A 24,344-nucleotide genomic window follows, 5' to 3' on the forward strand; every position below is an offset into this window, starting at 1 on the left:
GCAGAAAAAGAAATAACACTCCCTTTGATTTAGTTAGGAAAATGCAGACATTTGGATTCAGTGCAAACATACAACACTCGCTTGTTTTCGCGATGCGGCCCTCGATTAACCTGTCTTTGCCCAGCGCAAAGTCTATTCAACAACTGCGCGTAGTTGCTTTTTGTCCCATCCACAAAGAGCCATTGACTATATATTAAAATGATTGTTGAAAGGTAGAGGAGTATGGCACTTAAAAGCAGGAAAAAAAAAATCCCTGTGACTCAATCAATTAAACCGAGCAACATTTATGCATTTCAAAAAATGCACGCGGATGCGGGGGGTTGGGGAATGAAGGTTGCATTTCTCCTCAGCTCTGTTTAAAAACCAGCAGCTCGGCCCAGGGTTTAGCCGAAGCGTCTGCATATTCATTAGGTCTAATTATTTTCTAGTAAGGAAAACACAAAAAGCCAAGAGTCGGAATCCTTCAATTTGCCCTTTGTTTCTAACTTCATTTGGCTTCTTTGCAGCTGAATCAGAGCCCTAAACTCTTTTTCCAGACAAAGAAACCCCAACTCATCCTTTCACAGGCGGCCGGGTTAGGAAACTCACCAGAGTGCTAGAGGAAAATGAAAATGATTTTTTTTCTTTCCTTTTTTTTTTTTTTTTTTTTTTTTTTTTTTCCGCCTGGTCGCCAGCGCTGGCTTCCCGGGCTGAAGGGAGGCAGGGTCAGCAGCATTGGCCACTCCTCGCCTTTCTGGTTTTCTGGTCTTCTCACCGACTAATTCTGATTTGGGGTTGGCAGCAGGGCTGCTGCCCTTTCACTGGGCTCTCTCCTCTCAAAAGTCGGGTGGTGTATCCGAGAAGGTTTTCTGGTGTCTGAAGGGATTTAACTGAGCATTTGTGCTGGGAAATAAAATTTCTAGAAAAAAAAATTTTTTTTTAATGTCTGGCCTCAGCAACAAGTCTGAGCCTAGCAACCATAATTTTCCTACTAACTTTGAGTGGAAAGGAGTGAGGAGCAGAGGGAAAGGGCTGGGACTTGAGGGTGTTTAAAAAGAAAGATTATATATTTTGTGTGTGTGTGTCATGTGTGTGTGTGTGTTTTAAGATCAGAACTACTCGGTTGGTTCTACTATCTACAAGGGGGAAGTTGGGTGCTGCAATTACAATAAAAAGAAAGAAAGAAAAGGGGGGGAGGAAAAAAAGAAAAAACCTTATCTGCAAGGACAAGTTCTCTCTGGAGGCTGTACTGTTCTCGCTAGGGAGAACAAATATTGAGCCCACCTCGCCTGCCTTTCAAAAAAAAGCAAGGGAGGGGACCTGAGGGGGAAGGGGAGCTGTTGGGAGGGGGGAGGGAAAATAATTCTTCAAAACAGAAAAGTCAGTCTTCTCTTCTCCAGTCCGTGGAAAATCCAACGGGGACGTTGACAAGAGGGTATTTTTAGGAAATCCGTCCAAATATACAGGGTAAGAGTGAATGTGAGAAAAAAAAAAAAAAAAAAAGTTGTGGGTTGTAGAAGTTATCAAGTGGGATTTGCGGCGCTCTCTGCAGGAAACGCGAGCGGCTCCAGTTCAAAGCCACATGCACCAACGTGACATATAAGCCATTAAAATATCATCCTGACGGCTCATTTCTGCTTCATCATACATTCCCCAACTGCTTCCCGAAAGCTGGAAAAGGAGAAATGAAGGATGACCGCCTCGATGGAACCACAAAAGAGAAGCTTAGAGGGGTTTGTGGTCCCCCCTCAGCCACCCCGAAGTGATGTGGAGAAATGAGGTGATCCGGGCAACAGGTGGAGAGGGTAAGTGCTGCAGACCAGGGGCAGACAGGCGACACCTGTACCCCCAGCGGCCGCGTAGTTAGCGTCCTCATGGGGGGCCTTTGGCACCCAAACCCCACTGGGGGGAGAGGCCCAGCCAGACTTTCTCCCTATCTCCTCCTTCATTGGCCCCCCATCCTCGGATACAGGCCCCACCCCACTGGCTCTAAGGAGGGAGGGGGCCCTTCCGCGGAGGGGCAGTGTTGAGGATGAGTCCATCCGTCCTCCCAGGAGGAGGGGGGGCAAGAAGGACAAATGGGGCTCCCACTGGCACGGGCACGGAGAGCAGCCTGTTACCCGGCCGCCTCCCCTCCCCTGCTTGTAAATTGCCTGGGTGCCCCACCGTGGTCACAAGAAGGGCAGGAACAGCCCAGAGCTTTCGGAACACGGAGTGAGCAGGGCAGATGCCGGGCGAGGGGGGTCCTTGCAGGCAGCCTCTCTGCCCTGCCCCCAGAGGGATGGCGGGGAGGATCTTGGCTTCCCCTCCCTAGGGCCAAAGAGCCAAGTGAGCGCTGCTGGCAGTAACACATGGAACTTCGTCGCCCCATTCTGACAGAGGACGCCGGCTGGGTGCGCCTCGGGGCCGGCTCCTTGCCCTCGCTCATCCTGGTCCTGCTTCAGGATGCTGACCGCTGGGATCCGCTCTCTGCGCACGCGGGCCGTGGGTTCGGACTTAGCTTCCTCTCTCCGGAAGGAGGGCTGCGACTGGCTCTGAGTAGCAGGCCGCAGTCTCTAGAATTCTGGCCACTACTTTAAATCCAGGGGCACAGGAAATTTGGGGCAATTGGAAAGGTAACAGATTTGGGCTGTGAAGAAGACTTAAGACTATTTCAAAGTCTGTGTCTGAAAGTTCAGGGTAATGGCCCAGAGAGACATTTGAGAGTCAGGGTATTCTTAGAAATGGAGAGGGGGCATCGGAGGGCCGCATCTCCGCCGGCACTGTATGCAGGATATCTCCTTTGGATTCAGTCATATTCCTCCCACCTCTCCGACAGCATTGGCCTGGCAGCGATCCCCGCCACTGCCTCGCTTTCCCTTCTTCTGTCTCAGATGCCCACAGTTTGGGGAAGGAGATTCAAAGTGACGATTAGTTGCCCAGACTTGGTCATCTGCAGGTGACTCAGGAATGTAGCAGAGCTGGGGGAACCGGAGCTCCTCCCTCTAAAGAACAGGAGAATTCGAAAAGGCCCTAGCACAACCCCAGTCTCTTAGCTATACCTCCTGGCATTGAGGACCCAAGAGAGGGTAGCCAAAGAGGTGAGGGGTGCAGCTGGCTGCGGCAGTCAGCAGGCAGGAGCTAGGAGCTGGGTTTCCTCTTTGGCTTGGTAGCTCCCAGCCAGTCTTTAGGGGTTTTGCTCTGACACCAGCCAGGACCAAGCTGTACCGAGAGGCAGGCATGCCTTTGCCGAGGGTGCCTGCCAGTTAATCCCTGTGGAAGCAGCTCTGGAACTGAAGTCTCTAGCTGTGGCTGACCTCTGACCTTGGGTAGGCCTGTACCAACTAAATGGGCTTTTAAACATGCAGCCTAGAAGACTCCCCAAATAAAAATACTGCCTTTTGCACCTACCCACTGTCCCACATTCTTGGATCTCATGGGACACTATCAATCACTGGGGCTCCCTAACAACTTTTCCTCTTTTCGAGGTGCAGGGTGAAAAGCATACTCCAAAAAGTGTCTCCAATGTGCTCCATTCTGATTTGGTGCTTGGGTGGATGGCTGGTATAAGAAGTTGTGTCAGGAGCAAGTGTTTGGGGAAAATCAGACCTAACCTTTTGGAGGTTTCCATATCCCAGGGACCTCAGGTTCAGGGACTCAGCGATGATTCCCAAATTCTCTCGCCTCATTCAACTAAATGACTGGCTTGCTAAGTGGTGTCAGATTTAGAACCAAAGGAGATGTTTACCCTGTTTCCCTGCACAGGCCGGTGATGGAGCTGCTACACAGCTTCTTAAGGTCCCTGCTGTCTGCCCTGGTCCAACCTCTGCAACATTTGTTTGCATGTCTGCGAAATGGTTTGTAATGCACAAAGGGATGACGCGGGACCTTGGGGGCAGAAGTGACCTGGACCTCTTGGAAACTGGGCTGGGGCAGCATTGTGGGTGGACAGAGGTCTTCAGGAAACCTCTCACCCATTTCTCTCAGAAGCAAAAAAGTAAATTCTATTATTGCCAACCAACCAGGATTTGTCCCTGCCAGATACCCTGCCATGAGGAAATTTCAGAGCGAGGACACCCAGCATGCCGCCCTTCTGTAGGAATGCAAAGTTGGGCCTCCTTTTTTTCCTGATCTGTGCTGGAAGGAGCTTATTACCTTTGGGGAAGGATGCCTTTTGGTTAGAAAGAATTGAAAATAAGTAAAATCCTCTGGGAAAAGGTGAGTCAACCCCCTTCCCCATCCCAGGCTTGGACCTAGAAAAGAAAGGAGAGGGAAGGGTAAAAACAACAAGGCAAGTTAGAGTCCAGTGTGGAGGTGGAGGGGAGGAGAGAAAGATCTTTGAACATAGAGAACCGGATGTCCTTAGAGACAGCAATACCCACTTGGATTCGGCCCCGTGGGTCAACAAGTTAAACAACGCTCATTCTGTGGGCTGGAGTGTCAAGACAGGCAACCGGTCCTCAATGACAGAGGGCTTGCTGTGTTTGTCCAGCCTGAGACCTTTACAATGACTGTTTGTCTTTCTAGGCCAAATTGAGGGTTGGGACTGGGTAGATCGCCTCTGTTTAACTGCTCTGCTGCCTTCAGCCTCATCTGACAGATGCAGAAGTCCTCTGAATGCTTTTAAGAATTTATGATGACCAAAGGCTTGGTAGTGCCCCACCACTAACAAGTAATCAAATACATGATCAAGTACAGATCCTGAGGGGGAGGTGTTCCCTCAAACCTTCTCAACTATAAAATGGGGACAGCTTAGACCAAATGATAAAAACAATACCTGTTTAATCCAGTGAATTTTACATTAACTTAAAAAAATCAAACAGTTAGAGCCCCCAGGTTGGTCTGGGGTTATGGGTCATTTGAGGCTAAAGGTTTCTGCATCCCCACAGAGAACAGGATCTGAAAATATACAAAGAAGTTTGTGTTCTCAATTCCAACACTTACAACTAAGACTTTAACCTGCTAACCCCTCTGAGAATAGGGAGCCCTACTCACCATACCTCACTAAACTTAAATAATAAGCTTGAAGAAATAATGGGGTCTTCTCAAACGATCATTTCAAATTCTAGAGTTACAGATTTTTTAACACTGGTTGGAGGAGTATTTACTTCTATCAGCAAGGCAGGACAACAAATGAGTTCCAGATTTAAAAAAAAAAAAAAATCTATCTGGCAAATTATAATTTTTAAATATTTTTATTACCAAACACATATCCTTTTGCAATAAATGTGGGCAGATTCCAGCAGGGTCTTTTTTCTTTAGCTTCCAAATTTAAAAATGGTCAAACACCAAAAGACCCTTTTCAGACCAACATTTTCTTTCATTTGTACATTCAGGTCACAAAATCTTGCCACAGATACAGGTATAGAATTGTTTAAGTAATGTCAGTCCCTCCTTTCTTCCCAAACAGGCTCAAAGTCAGAAAATGAGATACAAGACTTCCTTGGTAATGAGGAAACGATTGCGGCTTTACCGAAATAACCTGAAAGAGTCAGGTAAGTTCAAAACCCCTTTTAAATATTGATTTGCTGAAATTTGGGGTTTTGGTTTTTGGGGGTTTTACATACAAAATTTTTTTCTTTTAATTATGCTCAGTCTCAGTTGTGAGTTTAGGTGAGCCTCTTTAGTTCAAATGAAACTTAGAATAACACCTTGGTGTTCAATGTATTTGCACACAAATCAATGACACAACATCCTATCAGCAGCTGGCTAATCCTCCTCGATGCCTACTCATCTGGATGTTCTAGAATTAATATTTGACGACTCTCTCATTGAAACAACCACCCCTGACCTTCTGCAATTCCACTGTCACATTATTCTATGACATATTCATCTTGAATTCATTTCCGGACGATTTGATTGGAATGAGGTTTGACATGTATTGGCTTCCATGAAAGAAGCAGACTTTGATCTTGGTGATGGGGTTTACATGATATGCATCATCTTTACCAGGGACACCAGCCTTGTGCAATGTGGCAGCGACTCGGTTCCCACAATGTGGTGTCTGAACAGGGAGTGACTGACAGCCACTCTGTCAGGAATACCTTCATTGTGAAGAATTTAATTTAATATTCCATTTAGAATGAGCCTATGATTTAGGGTTGGGTGTTTTCCTTTCCATGTGTCCAGTTTCCTTTATTTCAACTATACCACTAGCTAATGGTTACCTCCAAAGTGGTTCTCTTGTTGGTAGGCAAAGCAACCCTCTTAACAAAAGTAAAGCGAATAACTCAGAGAATGGCTCTCTTATATTATTTTGGGAAGATTTGATGGAAGAATTCTCAAGAGACAGATGTGGTTATTATGTAAATTCAGTTGTTTTGATTCCTTAAGGATGTTTTGGAAGACCCTTTTGCAATATTTCCTAATCTTTTGTCAAAAAACCGTTTGCAGAAGCCTTGCTTGGAAATTAAATTTTGTCCAAGACTATTTTCTTTCATACTTAGTTTCATTAGTGATGATTAAAGCTCAAGTTTCCCCAGTAGAAGAAAAGAATTTCTTTCCTTTCCAAAATCCCGATAGATCTCATCTCCTTTGCACAATTCATGCTTGAACATACAGGCAGCCTTCTTAAATGATCTCTTTTTTACAAGACTGGAGACACTTCCCACTGTGGGAATCCTGAAGTCTGTGTGTGAATGGCCTCTAAAGAGATATGTTCCACATTTGGAGTGGTAACCTGGTCATAAACAGGGGGGAGAAAAACTGAACAAGGGGTTGCAGTTCTAGAAGCAGAACATTCAGATGACAGAAACTGGGCTTGGCCAGGTTCTGTGCAGTGTGGCCCCCAACTACTAAGACTGTGCTCTGGGCAAAATCTGCAACAGGTAATCATCACTTAGCATTGCTTAGAAGATCAAAATGGAAAAATAGCTCAGCTATTGATTTATAATCTCCTCCATCTCTTTTTCCTTTCCAAGGGAGAGAGGTCAGACATTTTTGAGTCAGTAATATGAGGAGCTCCGCCAGATGGTAGAGCCACCAAATGTCCTATTTCTAGAAAGTAGGACTAGAAAAATCACTTGTTTTTGACACTACATTGGCCTGACTGTCATGAGCGAAAGCATTTAGGGCATGATTCTGAGCACTGATTTACAGAGGGTCTAGAGACAGAAGGAAGTTTGAGGTCTGGTGGTGGAATCTGCTCCAACCAGGCCCCAGGAAGCCTTTCAGTACTTTTTTCTGACGTTTTCCAAAGACCTTCAGGCTACAGGATATTTGTTTACTCTGTAAGTCAGGGAGGAAAATGGACCTAATGATACTGTAACACTGAGAAAGGCTAGGAATAGAATTGGGGTAGAGTGGATTGAGATAAGTTTCTGTATGAGAAAGTCCAAAGACTAGTGAAGAGCTATCACTCCTTACCCTGACTGACAGTCTCTGAAACCTGTGTCCTTGCTTCCTGAGATCTCAGAGCAATTCCTCTGAAGACTAAAACATGCCTCCAAGACATTGGTGCTCCACCATGTGGCATCTGTGGTTAGCTTGATACTGTTTGGGGGCTTATTTTAGAGAAGCACCTTGAAAACTCTTATATAATTGCCCAAAGTTCCTTGCCTATAAATATTGGGGTACAAAAGAGTTTTATTCTCCTTATCACTGTCCTCATAAAGAGAATGTCTGGTCCCATTGCTGTGTTTAGCCAACCAAGCTTTGGGCCATATGGCTTCAAGAAACTTGTAAGAATCAGGCAACCTCAGTGACCTGCAGGTCCACTGACCCCTGGCAACTCAAGAAGCATCTACCCAGGATGTGACCAGATGTTTTCTGTGCTTCAAGAGAAGGTTGCATCTGGGAAGGAGCTCCATGGGGCCAGACTACTGTCAGTGATTTTGGCTGAATCAGATGTGTCTGCCCTTTTGCTGCTGGCACAAAAAGTCATACACATGTTCAGAGCTTTTCAAGGGCAAAGTTAATAAGAGAAACTGTGCAGTATACTGACAGTCTATGTATACAAAACCTCTGCTTTCTCCCCCTGGAGTCCTCAGAGTCAGTGCATAGAATTCAGGAGGTACGTGAACTTGGATAGATAAAAACATGCTTCTTTTGCAATCCACAAATGGAAAGTTAGCATTTTCTTCTATGATGAGTATGAACAGTAACAACAGGACTCTTAAGACTTTACAAGACTCATCAGACTTCCAAAATAGTCCACAGCCTACAGCAGCCTATCAACTATCCTATCTATACTGCTATTCAAAGTTTCTAATGGGAATAAGATCACAGTGTGTATATTGAGAGATCATTCTGGAGCAAGCCAGAGTTTTTTCTTTTTCATTTTTCTCTCCACAATTGAACCCATGGCCATGGATATTCTAGGCAAGTACTCCACCAAATCAGCCTTATCTCCAGCCTGAAATCAGGGTCTTAATCAAAGCTAAAGTGTTTGGTGAGTTTGGCAAACATCTGGAGCAGTTAGTTATAGGTCATCTAGGTTCAAATGCAAGTAAAAATATTTTAATTGATGGAGTATTGCAAAATTTCCCTGCACTTAAGCTTGAAAAGTTGACTGAGCTTCATCTTGAGATATGGTTAGTGGAAAGGGAAGGAAATGGGGAAGGAAAGCCAGGGAGCAACATATTTTCTTTCTTTTTATTTTGTTATTTTTTTGTATTTGTATTTTATTTTTTGGTGGTTGTTGTGGTGGTGTTTTTTTGTTTTTGTTTTTGTTTTTGTTTTCCTTTCCTGGGTTCAGCCCAGACTCATGTGGACAACTGCTTCCTTCTGCACTGTGGTAAGATATGAAACTACTCACTGACATTTGGCAACAACTTTCTAGAGACCAGGCCTAGCCAGTTGTGGAGGAAGGGACAACAAATCAAGGGACAGAGAGGAGCACCTCTGGATGAAGGTTAAACCATGAAAAGTGAAAGCCAGGAAAGAAGATAAATCCTGAGAGTCTAATGTCAAATCTAATGTGTGGAAGATTGGAGGAGTCTGCCAATCAAATGCTCTCCTCTCACTTAAAATTTTTTTTTTTTTTTTGTTTGAAACGCAATCTATTGATAGATTTGCCCAAGTCCTTCCAGGTGGAGGAGCAGAAAGACCCAGACTAGTCAAAGCAGAGAAATTGTTGTGGAAGTTAATCCCTTGCTAAAGTTCAAGAGGGGAAGGATGTGTTAAATGAAGAAAGTCTGAAAGAATGTGTCAACCTTTATAAATGTTAATTATTTTACTAAATGATGTAAAAGAAACTCTTATTTACTGACTAGGAAATGTTTAAGAATGCTCCTCCTTTCTGGGTGTGGATGGGGCAGTTGGATCAACTCTGAGTTTAGGAGTTTCCTTATCATTTACCCAGATTTACTTGCCTCTGCTAATGGGGCACAGGATATTTTGTTCAATCAGTAAGACTTCTCTTTTTAAAAATCCAAGCCTTTCTGCGTTTGGGGGTGAGGTGGCCTTTTTACAGCGGTCAGGGAGGTCCCAGGCACTTGGACCGGTATTCTGGGCCACAGCTAGCAGGCAGAGCTCGCGGCCAGCAGTTCTTTAAATCGCGGGACGAAGCAGCTGACCCTAGCTGCCCGGTGCAGACAAAGGACACTCCCTCCAGTTTATGACACACTCGACTGGCCCAGAACTGAAGTTTTCTTCAGCCGACCGTCCCCCACTCCACTATGGTGGCGTTTCGGCGTCCAGGCTCTAGAGGGCCTGAGAGCTGGGACCGCGCGAAACTTGGAGTCCACTTTTTTCAGAGCCCTGAGGCCAGCAAAGAGAGAGACAGGCTAGGCCTGCGGGCAACAAGTGTCCAGAGCTGAAAGTGGAAGTGATCCCAAAAAACCCTCTCCCAGAAACTCCGTCTGATGTCTGGGTACCTAGCCCAGGGTCCCAGACGCCCGGGCAGCCCTGGGGGCGAGGACCTTTTCCTTCCAGTTGCTCGCCCCTCGCCTTTGTGCCTTTATTTCTTTGGCCAGTCGGCCCGCGGGTTGATGTGATTCGGACCGAAAGGGACCTCTCCGGAAACCTTGAGGTGGGTTCGAGGTCAGCCTCCCCCAAGCCATTACCGCCTCAGCCCAATCCTGGCTCTAGTCAGGACCGGATGGATTCTGGGTTCGGGAGTCCGGTAGGGTGCCCGTCACAGGGACGAGGGCATGTCAGCAAGACTTAATGGGAAGAGAGAAGAGACGAAAGAGCCCGAAGGGGAGAAAGGATACCAGCAGGAAGGCAAAGTGTGGTCGGGGGGTGGGGGGTCTAAAGGAAAATGAGGAAGGGGACGAGAAAGCTCGGTGGGGGCGGAGGGGGGAAGCAAGAAAGTAAATTGAGTTGCAAGGCCGCTAGCCTAGGAGTTTCTGTTCCTGGCAGCCTTGTCTGCAGCCTCCTCCCCTGCCAGGATCTTGACCCCCTCCTCCGTCCAGCTCCTAGGACAAACCGCCCAAGCTGCCCGACATCCCGATTCTGCCCAGCAAGACCAGCCGGGTTGGGTGTCCTGATCTGCCCAGATGTTACACACAGCACAATGCACTCTTCCTGAAGTCGTAGTGAAAGGGGGCATAACCCAGCCCCGCTCACTTCCAGGAACCCTGAGGCAAAGCTGATTCCCTCAGCCCCCAGCTTTCTGGAGGGGAGAGGAGGAGGGGGCTAAGGGGGAGAGAAAAGAATCTATGCCTGGGTCAGAGCGCATGAGCAGTAGGAGCGTGAAATGCTATCGGGATGGGGGTGGGGTGAGGGAAAGCGGGTGTATTGGTGTATGTGCGTGTGCGTGCGTGTGGTGTGTGTGTGTGTGTGTGTGTGTGTGTGAGAGAGAGAGAGAGAGAGAGAGACTGAACGGCCGGACCTGTCATCGCTGACGTCGGGCAGGGCGGTGGGCCAATGGGCGACCTAGGCGATTGTTCCTCTCGGTGGGCCCCGGCCACGGCCCCGAATCTCTATTCATTTCCTCCAGCGCCCCGCTGTTGCCTCTGTAGTGTACGGGATTTCACGTAGACATTAAAGGCAGAGTGTGTGTGTGTGGGGGGGGGGGCTAAAACCCCAAACCCCAAACTTAAGGGGGAAAAACCCACTTTGTACAAGTTTTTTTTTTGTCTCTGCCTGTGTGTGTGTGTGTGTGTGTGGTTATCCTTCCTCTTCCCTCTGTCAGGTGCCGGTGGCATTAGCGACTGGCATAGGGAGCTCTGGGGAGGCCGGGCCGGGATGCTGCAGGCCGCCCTCTCCCAAACAAGCAGGGCACTGAAATTCACATATATGACCGGGGCACTTCAGAACCACTACCACCTCCAACATCACCACCTGCAGCATCACCGCTTCTTATCACCTCCTCTCAGGGGCAGGGAGCCGCGCCCCGGAGCGCCCCAGGGTTCTGGCCTCCAAAGTGCGCTTGAGGCGCAGTCGGATCCCTCTCGGGCAGAGGCCGGGTTCCCCCAGCAACCCACAGACTCATCCTTGCTGCCCCTTCCACCATTGCCCCTTCCACCTACCCTGCCGCTACCATCCCTCTCCAGCTCATGGCGCGGCAGGGGACTCTGCGGAACAGCAGCCTGGCCCGACCGCGGTGAAGGCGTTTGGCCTTGCTCTGTCTGCCGGGTTCACTGGGAGAGCAGACTGGCTGCTGATCCCAGCTGACCGCAGAAGCCGTGGTGCAGCTGGGCTGGGCCTGCCCCCCGGGGCCCGGGGAAGTGCGCTGCCCACGCCACTGGTTCTCACGCGCGCTATTTGTCTCAACAACAGGTAGCAGCTCCGGACACCATGGCCCCCAGTTCGCCGCCGCTTCCAGCCCCTCGGTATTCCCAGGCCTTCACGAGCAGCCTCACCAGGCCTCCCACAGCCGTCCTTTGAATGGACTCCTGCGTCTGGGGCTCCCCGGAGACATGTACGCAAGGCCTGAGCCCTTCGCGCCAGGGTCCGCGGCCCGCAGCGACGCCCTGGCGGCTGCCGCGGCCCTGCATGGCTACGGCGGCATGAACCTGACAGTGAACCTCGCGGCGTCCCACGGCCCTGGCGCCTTCTTCCGCTACATGCGCCAGCCCATCAAACAGGAGCTCATCTGCAAGTGGCTGGCGGCCGACGGCCATGTGCCCCCACGCCTCTGCTCCAAAACTTTCAGCACTATGCACGAGCTCGTCACGCATGTCACCGTGGAGCATGTCGGCGGCCCGGAGCAGGCCAACCACATTTGCTTCTGGGAGGAGTGTCCGCGACAGGGCAAGCCCTTCAAAGCCAAATACAAACTTGTAAATCACATCCGCGTGCACACGGGCGAGAAGCCCTTCCCCTGTCCTTTCCCGGGGTGTGGGAAGGTCTTTGCTAGATCAGAAAATCTCAAAATACACAAACGAACTCACACAGGTCAGTATTCGGCGCTGTCTGTCTCGTGCGGACCCTCCGGGGAAGCAGGCCCTCGGGTCTGGATTTCCTCAAGTTCCAACTGAGGGGAGGAGGGAGGTATTTTGGTATTGTTTCCATGAGCCAAATCCATAAAATATTAATTATGCGCTTCTATTCTTAGAACCACAGAAGTTTCCGGAGGCTGTGTATAGGGAGAACAGTGCAGGATTTCTGCTCTGGGTGAAAAGGGTGAACATGCCTCCGATCCTGTGTAGGCAAATGTGTGCTTATGGAGTTCGATTTATTTATTTATTTATTTATTTATTTATTTATTTATTTATTTATTTATTTGCGGTGCTGGGGATCTAACCTGGGGCCTCACGCATGCTAGGCAAGCACTCTATCTCTGAGTTACACCCCCCCAAACCCTGGAGTTTGATTTTAAGGCATGTCAAAAACGGCTCTGCTCCTCAAAGTCTTAAAAAACATGGGAACAATTGCCTAACTTTTCTCCATCTCTTTAGCATCAAGGGACAGAATTCTTCTTCCTGTTAGCCTCACAACCTGCCCGCCACCTGAACGGAGGGGTCATCATGTCCTTAGCACTTTCTTTAGGACTTGGGGGTCTCATAAGCTAACTTTTTCCCTTTTTGGCGAGTCTTGCTGGCCCGACAGCAGGAAGGTTTTGCTAACCCTCTTATCTTAGCAGAGACCCAACGGGACTCATCCGCCTTAAATGTCATTTACCGAGCTGTTAAGCGAAATAGGGACATGTGTCAACCACATCTGTTGGTTCTAGTTAACAGAAAGAAAAGGAGCCTTGCGCAAGAGCCTGCAAAGTTGAACTCTCTGGCCAGAAGCATCTAATTAATACAATTGCAAGAAGAAAGTTTTCACACTTCCAGAATAGCATGTGAAGTTACATTAATTAGTTTAGCAGCCATTGTTTGCACGCTTCTTACTCCTCCCCCTCCCTCGAAGTTTAAGAAGTCGACATCTCCCCTCCCCCCTTTTGGGGGCGGGAGAAGGCGACTGGTGGGGGGACCAGAAGATGAAATAAGTTCCGGCTTGGTGCTCCACTTTTACTACCCTGCGCCTTGCTTTACTCCTTTGCTTGCTTCAAAAACCAACCATTGTTAGAGTCAAAGAGCCCCCTTAGGCTGCCAGTGGCGAAAGAAGCTTGCTAATCTTGTTCTAAACTCTTGCCTTCTCCGCGAAGGTCCAGATCTAGGACACTGGCATACTCGGAGGCAACACCAAAGTCCACTTTGAATCTTGTATTTTATTTCCGGGATATATCTGGAGGCTTACTGTTTTCTGGAGCTCTTTCTGGGGTCCCCCACCCTCTCGCATGCATCTACCCCCTCTTCCGTTATATCCCCTGGGAGGGGGGCGTTGAGTAAGATCCTGACCCCGACCTGCAGGCCTGCTACTCCAGGAGCTGGCAGTTGGCACCTGGAAGGTAGGCGCGCAGTTCTAAGCTGGAGAAGAAACTCATCTTTAATGACAGGGGTTTTTAAACAAACAAACTTTTACTGCTCTTTGCCGGCCCACTGTTTGAAGTCTGTGAAGCAGAAAATGGTTAAATTCTTAGCGCAATCGACCTACAGCAGAGAAGCAAGTTCCGTGCGCCAGGGCTGGCTCTCAGGTTTGCATCTATTCAGGGTAGAATTCTGTGCGCTCTTTTCGCTCCCAGTCCTGATTCATTACCGCTTGAGTTCAAAAAAAAAAAAAAAAAAAAAAAATCGACAGTCTCTCCTGCTCGGCGTTTCCCTCAAACCCCCCTCCTAAGTAATGAAAAGAGAAGAGAGACAGAGAGAGGAGAGAGAAAATGTTTCTCAAATGGCAATAGACCTCACTACAAATTATTCATGAAGACAGTTCTCGATGCAACAGGAAAATAATTGCCTTTTCAAATATTAATGGCGTTTCATTTCCTCGAGTCGCGGAAGCGGCGAACAGGAGCAGATTTCTCAGGAGTTGAGATTCCCTCGGATCTGAATCCCAGGCCTGGCTTTGGAGGAGACTGCTCACGCCGAAAGGTTTCACTTTGTGGCGGTCACAGCGATCCTGGAACAATGGTGCCTCGGCGAAGGAGGCGCGGGCCAGCCACCGTGCTCTGTCCGGACCCGGTTGCCGGGCGCCCCTCCCGGAACCCTTCCTCTGGGGGCTCCCCCACCTTCCCCAGCGGCGGATAGAGAGTCAGGGCTGGGGATCGGTGGCAGAGCAGCGGAGACTGCGCTGGGGCGGAGTCACCAGGAAGAGCAGATCCAGCCACAAGTGCGAGAAAATGGCGCTGGCCCGGCTGCCCCTACGCTTTCGAACTTTGTCCTGCGAACCTGGCGCGGGGCGGGGAAGGAGGCCTTCCGTGGCTGCCGAGCCCCTGGGAGGAGATTGGACCTTTCACACCGCAGTCCAGGGCTCAGGCCGCCCCGGGCGGGCTCAGCGCCGGGACCAGGGGGAGGGGAAGGGCGACAGCAGACTGTCGGCGGGGGGCGGGATGGATGTCAAGCAAGGGGACCAGGGCGCCTCCTGCAGCTTGGGAGAGCGCTGGGGCGCGGCCTCACCTGGCCTGCTTGTGGCCTGCGAACTTCCTGGCGGTCCGAGTCACCCCACTACCCTGCTTTTCTTCTCCTCTGCTTCTCGTCTGGGTTGAAATCCGTTTGTTTTATATGAAGGTTCAAGGAACCGCTAAGAAGACTGGGTTAAGTGTGGCGGGAATTCTTTTTCTGGGGCGAAGGGGAATCATACTCCAATTCTGTTCCTCCACTGTTTTATCAGAACCTTGTTTTCTTTTGCAGGCCCTGAATTACATGATTCTTTTTATAAGTGATTTTAGAAAGAGAAGGAAAAAAGGACATTTTTGGATTTGCAGATGCTGGCAGGGATCAGTGGGGAGAAAATAGGCACAAATAGGGACATTGACTTATTCTGCATCTTTTGTCCACTTTTTTCATAAAACGTTGACGGTGTCCCGTGAAACAGCAGAGGCCAGCACCTTCCAGAGGGCCTAATGTACAGTACTACTACTCAGGGGGTGAACCCTACGACTGGGCGGTGTCGGAGTCCGGGTTCTCAAGCCGCTGCCAGAGCGGAGGGATGCTTGCGTGCAAACCTCTGGCTCAGCGGGAGCCTCATCAGGGCTAGGAATAGAGGCTTTGTTTGTTCAAACCTGGCAAAAAGCACCTATCTTTCTTGGAAGCGGCCGGAGAACCAACCACAGAGCCAACAGTACTTCGCCCGCACATCTCTTGCTCTTCAGCCCGACGCTAGGTAGCGATTCCCTCGACCCAGAGCTCTCCGCAACATCCATTTGTTTAAAGCGCCTAGACACTCCTCCCCCGCCCCCATTTCCGCAGCATTTGCAGCGCGGGCAGGAACTTGGGCTTCCGGGTTCTCGGGGTTCTTTCCTCCCCCTCACGCCCGCTAATTCAGGCTGCAATGAGCTCGGGGATTGGGGCTTGGTCCCGCCAATGTTTCATCATACGGTGGTCTTGCGCCCTTGCAGGGCAGCGCAGCCCCGATCCGAGCCCCTCGCGGGCCTATCCAGGCCACCCGATTGGCCTCGGATCCGCGGAGCTGGACCTGGCCTGACCGCAGCAGTTGCACTCACCCGCGAAGCTGCGGCGCTAACGGGCACGGTTGGGAGAGAGACCTCAGGTCACGAATTGTCTGGGTGGCTCCTCCCGCGCCGGCCCCTTGGCTCAGACCTCAGATGCCCGACAGTCGGGCGGGGGTGGCCTGGGGAGGCCGGGAGTCCTTGCACAGTGTGGACTGAGAAGACGAGCTGCACATTGCGAGGTGTCCGAGAGATTGCTGGAGAGCCATAATAATATTGCAGACGAACATATCTGGAGGATCCCTGGAGGAATCGGATGGTTTAGCAAGATTCCAAGAATACTGCTAAATGTCTGACCTGGGGGGGGGGGGGATAAAAGTAAGGGGATGGGGCTCCATTTCCCGCAAAAGTCGCCCTTGAGGTGAAACATTGCTCCGAAAACCTAACCCTGCAGCAAGAACCCATATTATGCACACGTCGTGTGCATAGGTTTCGTATCCTCTGAAATCATTTCATCGCTTTTGCGTTTGCACAAAAGCTACTTGAGGGAATGTTTGGGACAGGAAGGGTATGTGAGGGTGGACTGCTGGGCGAGAATGGTGGTGGCAGAGACGTTTGGCTAGAACTGCAATTTAAATAGAGTAGATGTGAGCTCTTCAATCAACTCTCCCTATTCTCTGGGCAGAGGTTCCTCTGGCTCCGAGTGGATAAAATTTGGAGGAAAACAACCTGAGTGGACCAGGATTTCGAGAATGGAAACTCGACTAAGATGGAGTCATTGTCGCTCCTCCTCTTTACCCTCCCCCTAGGTCCAGGGGGAAGAGGGGGAGGGGTGGAGGCATGAGGGAGGGGGCGCGAGGAAGCCGGGGGCGCGCTCTGTGCGTGGAGAGGGGTGCTCAACCCGAGGTGTGGAGAAAAAGGATTTCTGAAAATCTTTTGTGTGTGTGTGTGTGTGTGTGTGTGTGTGTGTGTGTGTTTTGAGAAAATGAAAGAGGAGTGGGGGGCGGCGATCGTGAGCCTAGGACTCGGCCCACCGCACTAATGTTTCTGCTTGCCTCCGCCAGGAGAGAAGCCCTTCAGGTGTGAGTTCGAGGGCTGCGAGCGGCGCTTCGCCAACAGCAGCGACCGAAAGAAGCACTCGCACGTGCATACGAGTGACAAGCCATACACGTGCAAGGTGCGCGGCTGCGACAAGTGCTACACGCATCCCAGCTCCCTTCGTAAACACATGAAAGTGCACGGTCGCTCGCCGCCGCCCAGTTCTGGTTACGACTCGGCTACACCATCTGCCCTCGTATCGCCCTCGTCAGACTGCAGCCACGAACCCCCGGTGGCCTCCTCAGCGGCGGTGGCGGTGCGCGGCACAGACCTGAGCGAATGGTACGTGTGTCAGGGCTCGGGCCCCGCCGCGGCTGCCCCTGCCGCGCCCCCCAGCCCCACGGCACCTCCTGGCCCTGCTGCTGCCGCTGCCACCGCCACCTCCGGTCTCAGGTCTGCTTCTGTGGTTGCTGCTTCAGCGTACCCCGACTCCGAGCCTAGGCTGGGGTACTGAGGCTTGAAGAGAGCGAGGGAGGAAGGAAGGGAGGCAGGGGAAGGAAGTGGAGGAAGAAAAAGGAAGCAAGCCGGCGGGCCGGCCACCGCTAAAACTTCCCAGAGGTCATTGAGTATGTTGGTATAATATGCATTATTTTAAAAAACATAAATATGGTCCCCATATTTATTCTACAATTATCCCCTGCACCCCACCCCCACTCTCGCCCTCATGACTGCTTGAATCCAGTGTTGGGGATAAAAAGAGGCAGATGGAACAACAACAACAAAAAAAAAAAAAATCAAAATTTATATGCAATTCTGGCAACTGCAGGTGGCAAAGGTAAGGCCACAAAGTCCCCAGGAGGATCATAGAACGGGAAATTTTTTCCTTGAGGCCTGGACTGCCCCCTCCCCCTCTCACTTTCCAGCTCCCATTCAGAGCCTTGCTTTCCTGTCCCCTCCCCTCTCCCATCAATCCCAACCTCAGACGATCCAAGTCTGGAAAGTGGCCTACTGAATTCCACAGCCATTTTCTTGCCTCCCATTTTTTTTTCTTTTGCCCCCAGCATCCCCCCTCCACTTTCCCCTTCCTTAGTTTTCCTTTACAATAATACCAAATTCTAAAATTTCCCACCACATCCATAGAGGAGATAAGAGGGTGCTTAGCCCCTTTCTCTGGAGGTCATATACTTCCATTCCCATGGATTGACCCAGGCATACAAATACTATGTCTGCCTGCCTGTATGACCACAGATTCTATATACATTGTATACTTGGGGTAGGGAGTCCAAAACTACAGGAAATACAGACAAAAGAGCGCCAGAGAGGCTTCAGTATTCAAAGCTGCGAGGCCTCCGGGTCCCCTTACCCACCCCCTTATCCGGGTCCAGATGCAGGCTGTTCAGTTTTGTAGGTGCTTGGGCTGGGGGTGTGGAACTGGCTGATGACGTCACTGAATCCAGGCCTCCACAGCCAACAGGGCTTGACCTAGGCGACGGGTGAATGGCGTCAATTCTGTGACAGTCTTTCTCAAAAATCACATAATATTGTTTTATTTCAAAAGGGGGAGTTGGAAGAGAAACGAACTACAATAATAAATATTGTAAAGGAAAATATCAATGGGTCTAGATTGAATGTGTATTTGATATGCTTAGTATGAAGTCCCCAGAAGAAAGAACCAGATGTTGGGGGTGGGGGAGAGGGAAGACCTTTGGAATTGTTGCCAAAGGAGTTAACAAAAACAAAAAACAAAACCAAAACACAAAAATGGGGTCTGTTTCCTCTGCAGGGCGGATGGAGGCTGCCCCACAATCCTAGCTAAGATTTAAAGAAGAAAAAATATGAAAGGCAGATGAAAAAAGAGAGGAGGCTTGAAGGACCCATGGCAATTCCCTAAGAATTTGGAAACAAAAGTGTGTGTGTGGGGGGGCTAAATGTCCCCCTGGGGGAGCCCCTTAAGCAGTTCAAATTTAAAAGCTGAGCCCAGGAGCTGTGGATGTAAGTTAGTGCTATAGGTCTTGCTTCGCATGAGTGAGGCCCTGGTTTCGAACCCCAGCACTGAAACAAACAAACAAAAGCTGGAACAAACAAGTCCCGGCCCTGCCACTCTGCTGGATGTTCTGTTCTCTCCTCTTGAGAATCCAGTAGACAATTCTCACGCTTGCACTGCGACCCCCACAACTTCTACCAAATAAAATCCTAACTGGAGGGGACTATTTTCATCGCCCCTAGTAAAAACTGGAATCTCCCAAATATGTCTTTGGTGAATCTGTCGTTGAGGAACGTGGATTGCAATCCCTTCCAAGCCCCCACTACAATAGGGTCCAGTGGCCGCCTGGCCAGCGCGGCAGTCCGGAGGAAACTGGTTCCCATCAGGGAACACTGGCCCCACCGCCAAGGTGCAGAGGGCATCTGCCGAACTTGCTTCTCCTGGCGATGTTTAGAGAGTGCCCCCTCTTCAAATAGGACTCGCTTCTTTCCCCTCTGTTTCTAGGCACCGCATTTCGTCTTCACCCCAATCCAAAATAACCAAATAAAATAAAAGTGTTTGGTCGATCACTAATCGCCTTTAATTTTTCATTTGCTTGTTACAGATGTCCACCGCGTTGCTCGCAAGGTAATCTCGCCCTGCGCAGCTGAGCGCCCGCATCTCGTGCCTGCGACATCAAAGGGCCCGCACACAAAGCAGTGTTTCTTCGCCACGGTGCATCTTCATGGTAAGTTAGGATTTCTATGGCAATGGGCAAGTCGCACTGAAATCCTGAAAGGCCGAGCCTGGAGCCCGTCCAGGCTTTTCATTAAGGACATAATATTTACGTCTAACAGGCCTTTTTTCTTGTGTATACAAGTATATATTTTTGTTTGACGCGGACTAAATCATTTTCATTTAATTTCCGGTAAACAAAACCCACGCGAATGGGCACTTGTTCCCGATCATAATAAAAATGGATAATAATGTGAGGGAAGAAAAGGGCCGCTTGAATCGCCGCTCAGCCCTCTTTGTTTCTGCTTTCTGCGGTGATCAGAGGGCGCATTTGGGTTTGATGGCGAGTTTCTAAAGGCGAGGAAATGGTTTGTAAGAGGGGAAAGAAAAGGAGAAAGGTCTAATCAAGCTCGGGTTGTTCAAAGAGTCGGGTTTTGGGGTTGAAAGTGTGAGTTTGACGGTGCATCAGCATGCCGTGTTAGGCTCGCCATGGAAATGCGCGCGGGGAGCGGCCGCTTCAAAGGCGGCACACTTCACTGCAGACACTCTATTAAGATACATTTGCGCTGACCTTTGCTTTCACGCCATTTAATACTGTCACTGTGCTCTCCAGTATATACTTCCTCCCTAGGACCTGCCTCGCCCGAGTTTAGGGGTTCACCCTGCACCCTGATGTAGGGGGCTTTGGCTCCTGGACGCTTTCAGGAAAGGAAGGAGCCGGACTCCGTGCATCTTGATTGCGCCCCAAAGAGGCTCCAGGGTCAGGAGTAAATGACTTTAGGGCAAACTCAGAAGCTTAACAAATGAGCATCCCTAGCTCAGTTTTGTGCAGAGGTCCTCTCTGGATCTTTAGCAAGATGTGGGTTTGAATTTGATGAAGGATTGGGGGGAAGAGAGCCACCCTGGGGAATTCTGGGGAGTTCACACTGTGCCATAGGGACATTTCCACTCTGGCTCCCAGTACTGGTCTCTGCCCCTCCGTCCTAAAAGACTCTTGCAACCCCTAAACTTTTTTCTGCCCCAGGACTTGGGTGTGTGGTATCCTTAGGCCTGGGCTGGCCTTGGGCACGAACTCAAAAGCCCAAGGCCAAGGGGATAGGGAAGATGGCAGGAAAGTTAGAAGTCCATGTTCCCTTAATTGTCTTGTTGTTTATTTTATCCAAGTACCCCAGTGAATAGGGGAAAATAAACACGGTGGAAAAAAAATCAAACAGTGGAGTCTTCTTTAGTGCCAGTCCTTGTGGTTGAATAAAAAGGATGGTCCGCTTTCTATTGAGCTGAGAAATCTTTGAAGTGGGAGTTATTATCTGAGACATTCCTGCTTGTTGTCCTAACAACGCTGATGAAACGTAAAAGGTTCTTTGTCAGCGATTTGTTCTCCTCTCTGTCAAACTCCCTCTACCCCGTTAGTTTCAAACCGTTTCTAAAGAGATAAAATCAAACTTCTTTTAAAAAATATCCACACACTACACCAATAGATAACTTTAGGGATAAGTCTTGCTAAGGGAAAGACAAAAGCACTGCCTAGCCCTCAGGGTCAGGGCCTGGTGAAGTGTGCAGATGTTGGGGGACACTTTGCTCCAGCTCTGGGACATGGGAAAAAGAATGTAGAGAGGGTGCAGGCAGAGGGTGCATACCCCAAGTCCATACTTGTATGCCTGCTGCTCTCTGCTCTGGCCTGCACTTTATCAGCCCGAGTTGGATCACCTGATTGAGCTTCCTTTGGAGACCCCTCAGGCTCTGAATTTTCTTGCCTGGGATTCTTGGAATCCGAGGCTGCAGTCCAGCAATTTTTAGTATTTCCTGCTCCTTCAAAGACATCTCTGCTAAAAATAGACCCATTGTGTGTTTCTTCTCACTAGCAGCAATCAGCAAGCCCTTTATGCATTAACCAAAAGGACAGTGGCTGGAGGGAGAGAGACATTCTAATAATTTCCTGTTGTCTTCAGAATCTTGGTAATTGGAGTTGCGAAGGTTTGGTCGACATGATAATGACCAAAAATGCATGCTAAAGCTCATCCTCCCCTCCCCCACCCACACGTGCAGTTCTTAACACTTTATATTGTGCCCAGGAAAGAAACTTTCGCCCTTGTTCAGGTCTCCCCAACCTCCTGTTGTGGTTTTAAAGGTGGTTTAAATCAACAAGGATGTGCCCATCCCCCCACCCTGTGTGTGCTGACTAAATGATTTGTAAAGAAGTTTCCCCAAGCTGTAACCCATGCTGTTATTATAGTTGCTGCAAAATGTTGTCTCTTATATTGATTTTATTTGTTTACTGGAGGTCTCCATATGTTTGTTTATATCGCTAATTTATGGGAAAATGTAATGATTGCAATGAATGTGAATTATACAGACAGGCAAACATTTTATAATCATAATTCACACATACCACAAAAGCTTGAGTGAAACCCTAGACTATTTGATACCTTCTCTACCCACAGTTTGTGATTTATCATCTGTCCCCTTAGCATCAGTTAAATTATGAACTAATTTGAAAGAAAAAAAAAAGAAGTTGTTATGTATTTGACTGGAAGTGATTGTTGAATGAAAAATGAAGTTCAAAGTTGAGGCTCATAATCTTATTGGAAACATGTAAATGTAAATGAAATAAAACCTGCGATTCTTTCTCCCTCTAAAGTTCTTTTGTGTACATGGAGCTCCATTTTGCTATTTTATTTGGAAATAAAAGACGTGTTGTTTTCCTTCCTCTTTTGAATCCGGGTGTCCTGTTATTGCTTCGCCATCCTGGGAGAGATTGGGGGTCCTACCGCGGCTCAGAGTCCTCTCCCCTTCTTTCTTCATGGTTCCACAGAAACATATTTGGGGCCTAGCACAGGGAGCAAAATGGAGGGACCCGCCAAAATGACCATCGTGGGAGACAGTGCTCTTGCCCCGATTTCTCCCCAATGGCATCAACCGATTTACAGAAGGGACAGGGTGAATCTGGTCCGCTGGGGAAGGCTTTCTTCCGGCGGTTCTGGGCACCGGTCGTGCACTCTCTCACAAACCACCTCCGGATTTGGAAAATCTGGTGACTGACAGGAATCAAAACCAGGAGAGGACAAGAGAGGGCCAATTGACCTTAAGTCCTGCCTGAACGCTGACGGAGCACCTCGGAGGGGTCTGCAGGGGTCTTCCTAGCTGGATCATGCCCCCTGGGCGAGCAGGGGAGGCACCGTCCTCCCTTCAGACATCTGCGAAGGTCGTAGCCTTGACTCTGGGAGGCTACAGCCCTATGACTCTTCCTTGGGCCCCAGTTGAGATCTTTGATGGTGTTAGCATCTGAGGCAGATGCCCTGTTTATCTGGCCTGCCACTGGAACATGCATTTTAAATGTATCAACATCACCGGAGTCCTCTTCCCTGACTCCACTAAAGTCACTGCGTCACCAGATTACCAGCGCCCTTCTTCCCTCCACCCTTGGCGCAGGCCCGCGTCTTCCAGCTATAGCCCTGACACCTTTTCGACTGCTGAGAAGTTGGTTCCCGTTGGCCTGGCTGGGACTTGGGGCTGAACCGCGCCAGAGGACTGTGGCTCCTGTGTTGGGATTGCTAGGTCTCCTTAAAGAACCAGCTCACGGGTCAAGGGCAGCGACCTGGAGGGAGCACTGGGGAAAGGGATCCCAGAGTGCAAAGGCGGAAGGGCGATGCGCGGGGGTGAGAAGGGCGGCCTCCAGGGGAAACCAAGACTCTGGGCGTGGGCGAAGGCCCTGGACGTGGGCACTACCCCTAGCGCCCCCTCCCGTCCCAATCGCGGAGCCCCCTGCCCCCGCCACCTGCGCTCAGGGACAGCTTGGAGGAGCCCCTCTTGTTGCTTTGGTCTTCTCAACCTGGCCTCTTCGAGACAGGGCTCACATGAAAGCACTGGGGTGCGGGAAAGTGGCGATTAGGAAAGAAGTCGACAACCCTAGCCAGGGCCCTTCATGGCTATCAATGCCCCTTGCCGGGTTTGGCTGTTCCCGTTCACAGCTGCCCCTCCTGAGGACTCGAGAGGAGTCCGGCCCAAGAAAGCCCTGCGCGGCGAGGGCACCGGCAGTCGCGACCTGAACCACTGGCAGGAATGTAGAGAAAAGGGAGCAGCTGCCCTTGCATCCCACGCTGGGGTTTGGAGAAGCAAAGACCTGCCTTTAAAACTTCCCAGTCCGAGTCAGGGCGGGGGAACACAGGGTAGAGAGAGGTGAAAGAGGAAGTGCTGGGGACACTTTGGTTCTGGCCCTTCTTTGGGATGTTATCGATTGTTATTATTATTATTATTTTGGCAGTATGGAATGGTGTAACCTTTGGCAGAGGACTGAACTCACTGGTCTCCTAGTGCCCATGGCGAGCCTCACCCTACAATCATCTCACTCCTTCTGTGGGAAAGTTACCCACTCCCACCCTGCAGTGGTACCTTGGGGCACTATTAGCCTGCTAATGACCGTCCCGCCCCTACTCTCTCCCCCTTATTCCAATTCCAAATTAAAGCACTAGGTAAAAACTGCGCCTCTGGTGCAAAGACTTTGGATAGGAAGAGCCGGTCTGCCCCACTTGCCCACCTACTGGCTTTTTGTCCTTGGATAGTGATACAACCTTCCTGTGATTCAACTCCCTGTCTGTATAATGGAAGGAAATGAACCTCCTCCATGAGATTTTCTTTTTTAATGCTGTATTATCTTTAGCGAGTTTGTGATATAAGATGACCCTTGAAACCTCTAGGTTTACTAGCTGTTAATTGTAATTACTATTGCTTGAGATTCCATTTTTCAGACACGCCCATAGTGCCTCAGTGAACAAGATGGTTTTCTCTAGTTCCTTCTGGAAAGTTTGGCAAACTCCAAGGAAGGGGTCCCAA

The 24,344-nt window shown here is 49.6% G+C and overlaps 1 protein-coding gene across 4 annotated transcripts; it reads left to right on the forward strand.

The window, feature by feature from the left end:
• Nucleotides 1-1,336: 1,336 nt before the first annotated feature.
• Zic4 (Zic family member 4) lies at nt 1,337-22,230 on the forward strand. 4 transcript variants are annotated; one of them, XM_047564947.1, is made up of 7 exons: nt 1,337-1,446; nt 1,532-1,784; nt 4,000-4,176; nt 5,369-5,453; nt 11,623-12,240; nt 16,843-17,158; nt 19,405-22,230. In XM_047564947.1, coding segments are annotated over exons 4-7 (1,005 nt in total). In that variant the 5' UTR covers nt 1,337-1,446; nt 1,532-1,784; nt 4,000-4,176; nt 5,369-5,383; the 3' UTR covers nt 19,406-22,230. The 4 variants fall into 4 exon arrangements, with proteins under 4 accessions (XP_047420903.1, XP_047420906.1, XP_047420904.1 ...); XM_047564948.1 differs by lacking the exons at nt 1,337-1,446; nt 1,532-1,784 and adding an exon at nt 1,862-2,594; XM_047564949.1 differs by lacking the exons at nt 1,337-1,446; nt 1,532-1,784 and adding an exon at nt 2,650-3,815.
• The last annotated feature ends 2,114 nt before the right edge of the window (nt 22,231-24,344 follow it).

The sequence above is a fragment of the Sciurus carolinensis genome, chromosome 9 (genome assembly GCF_902686445.1).
Source record: "Sciurus carolinensis chromosome 9, mSciCar1.2, whole genome shotgun sequence".
Lineage (NCBI taxonomy): Eukaryota > Metazoa > Chordata > Mammalia > Rodentia > Sciuridae > Sciurus > Sciurus carolinensis.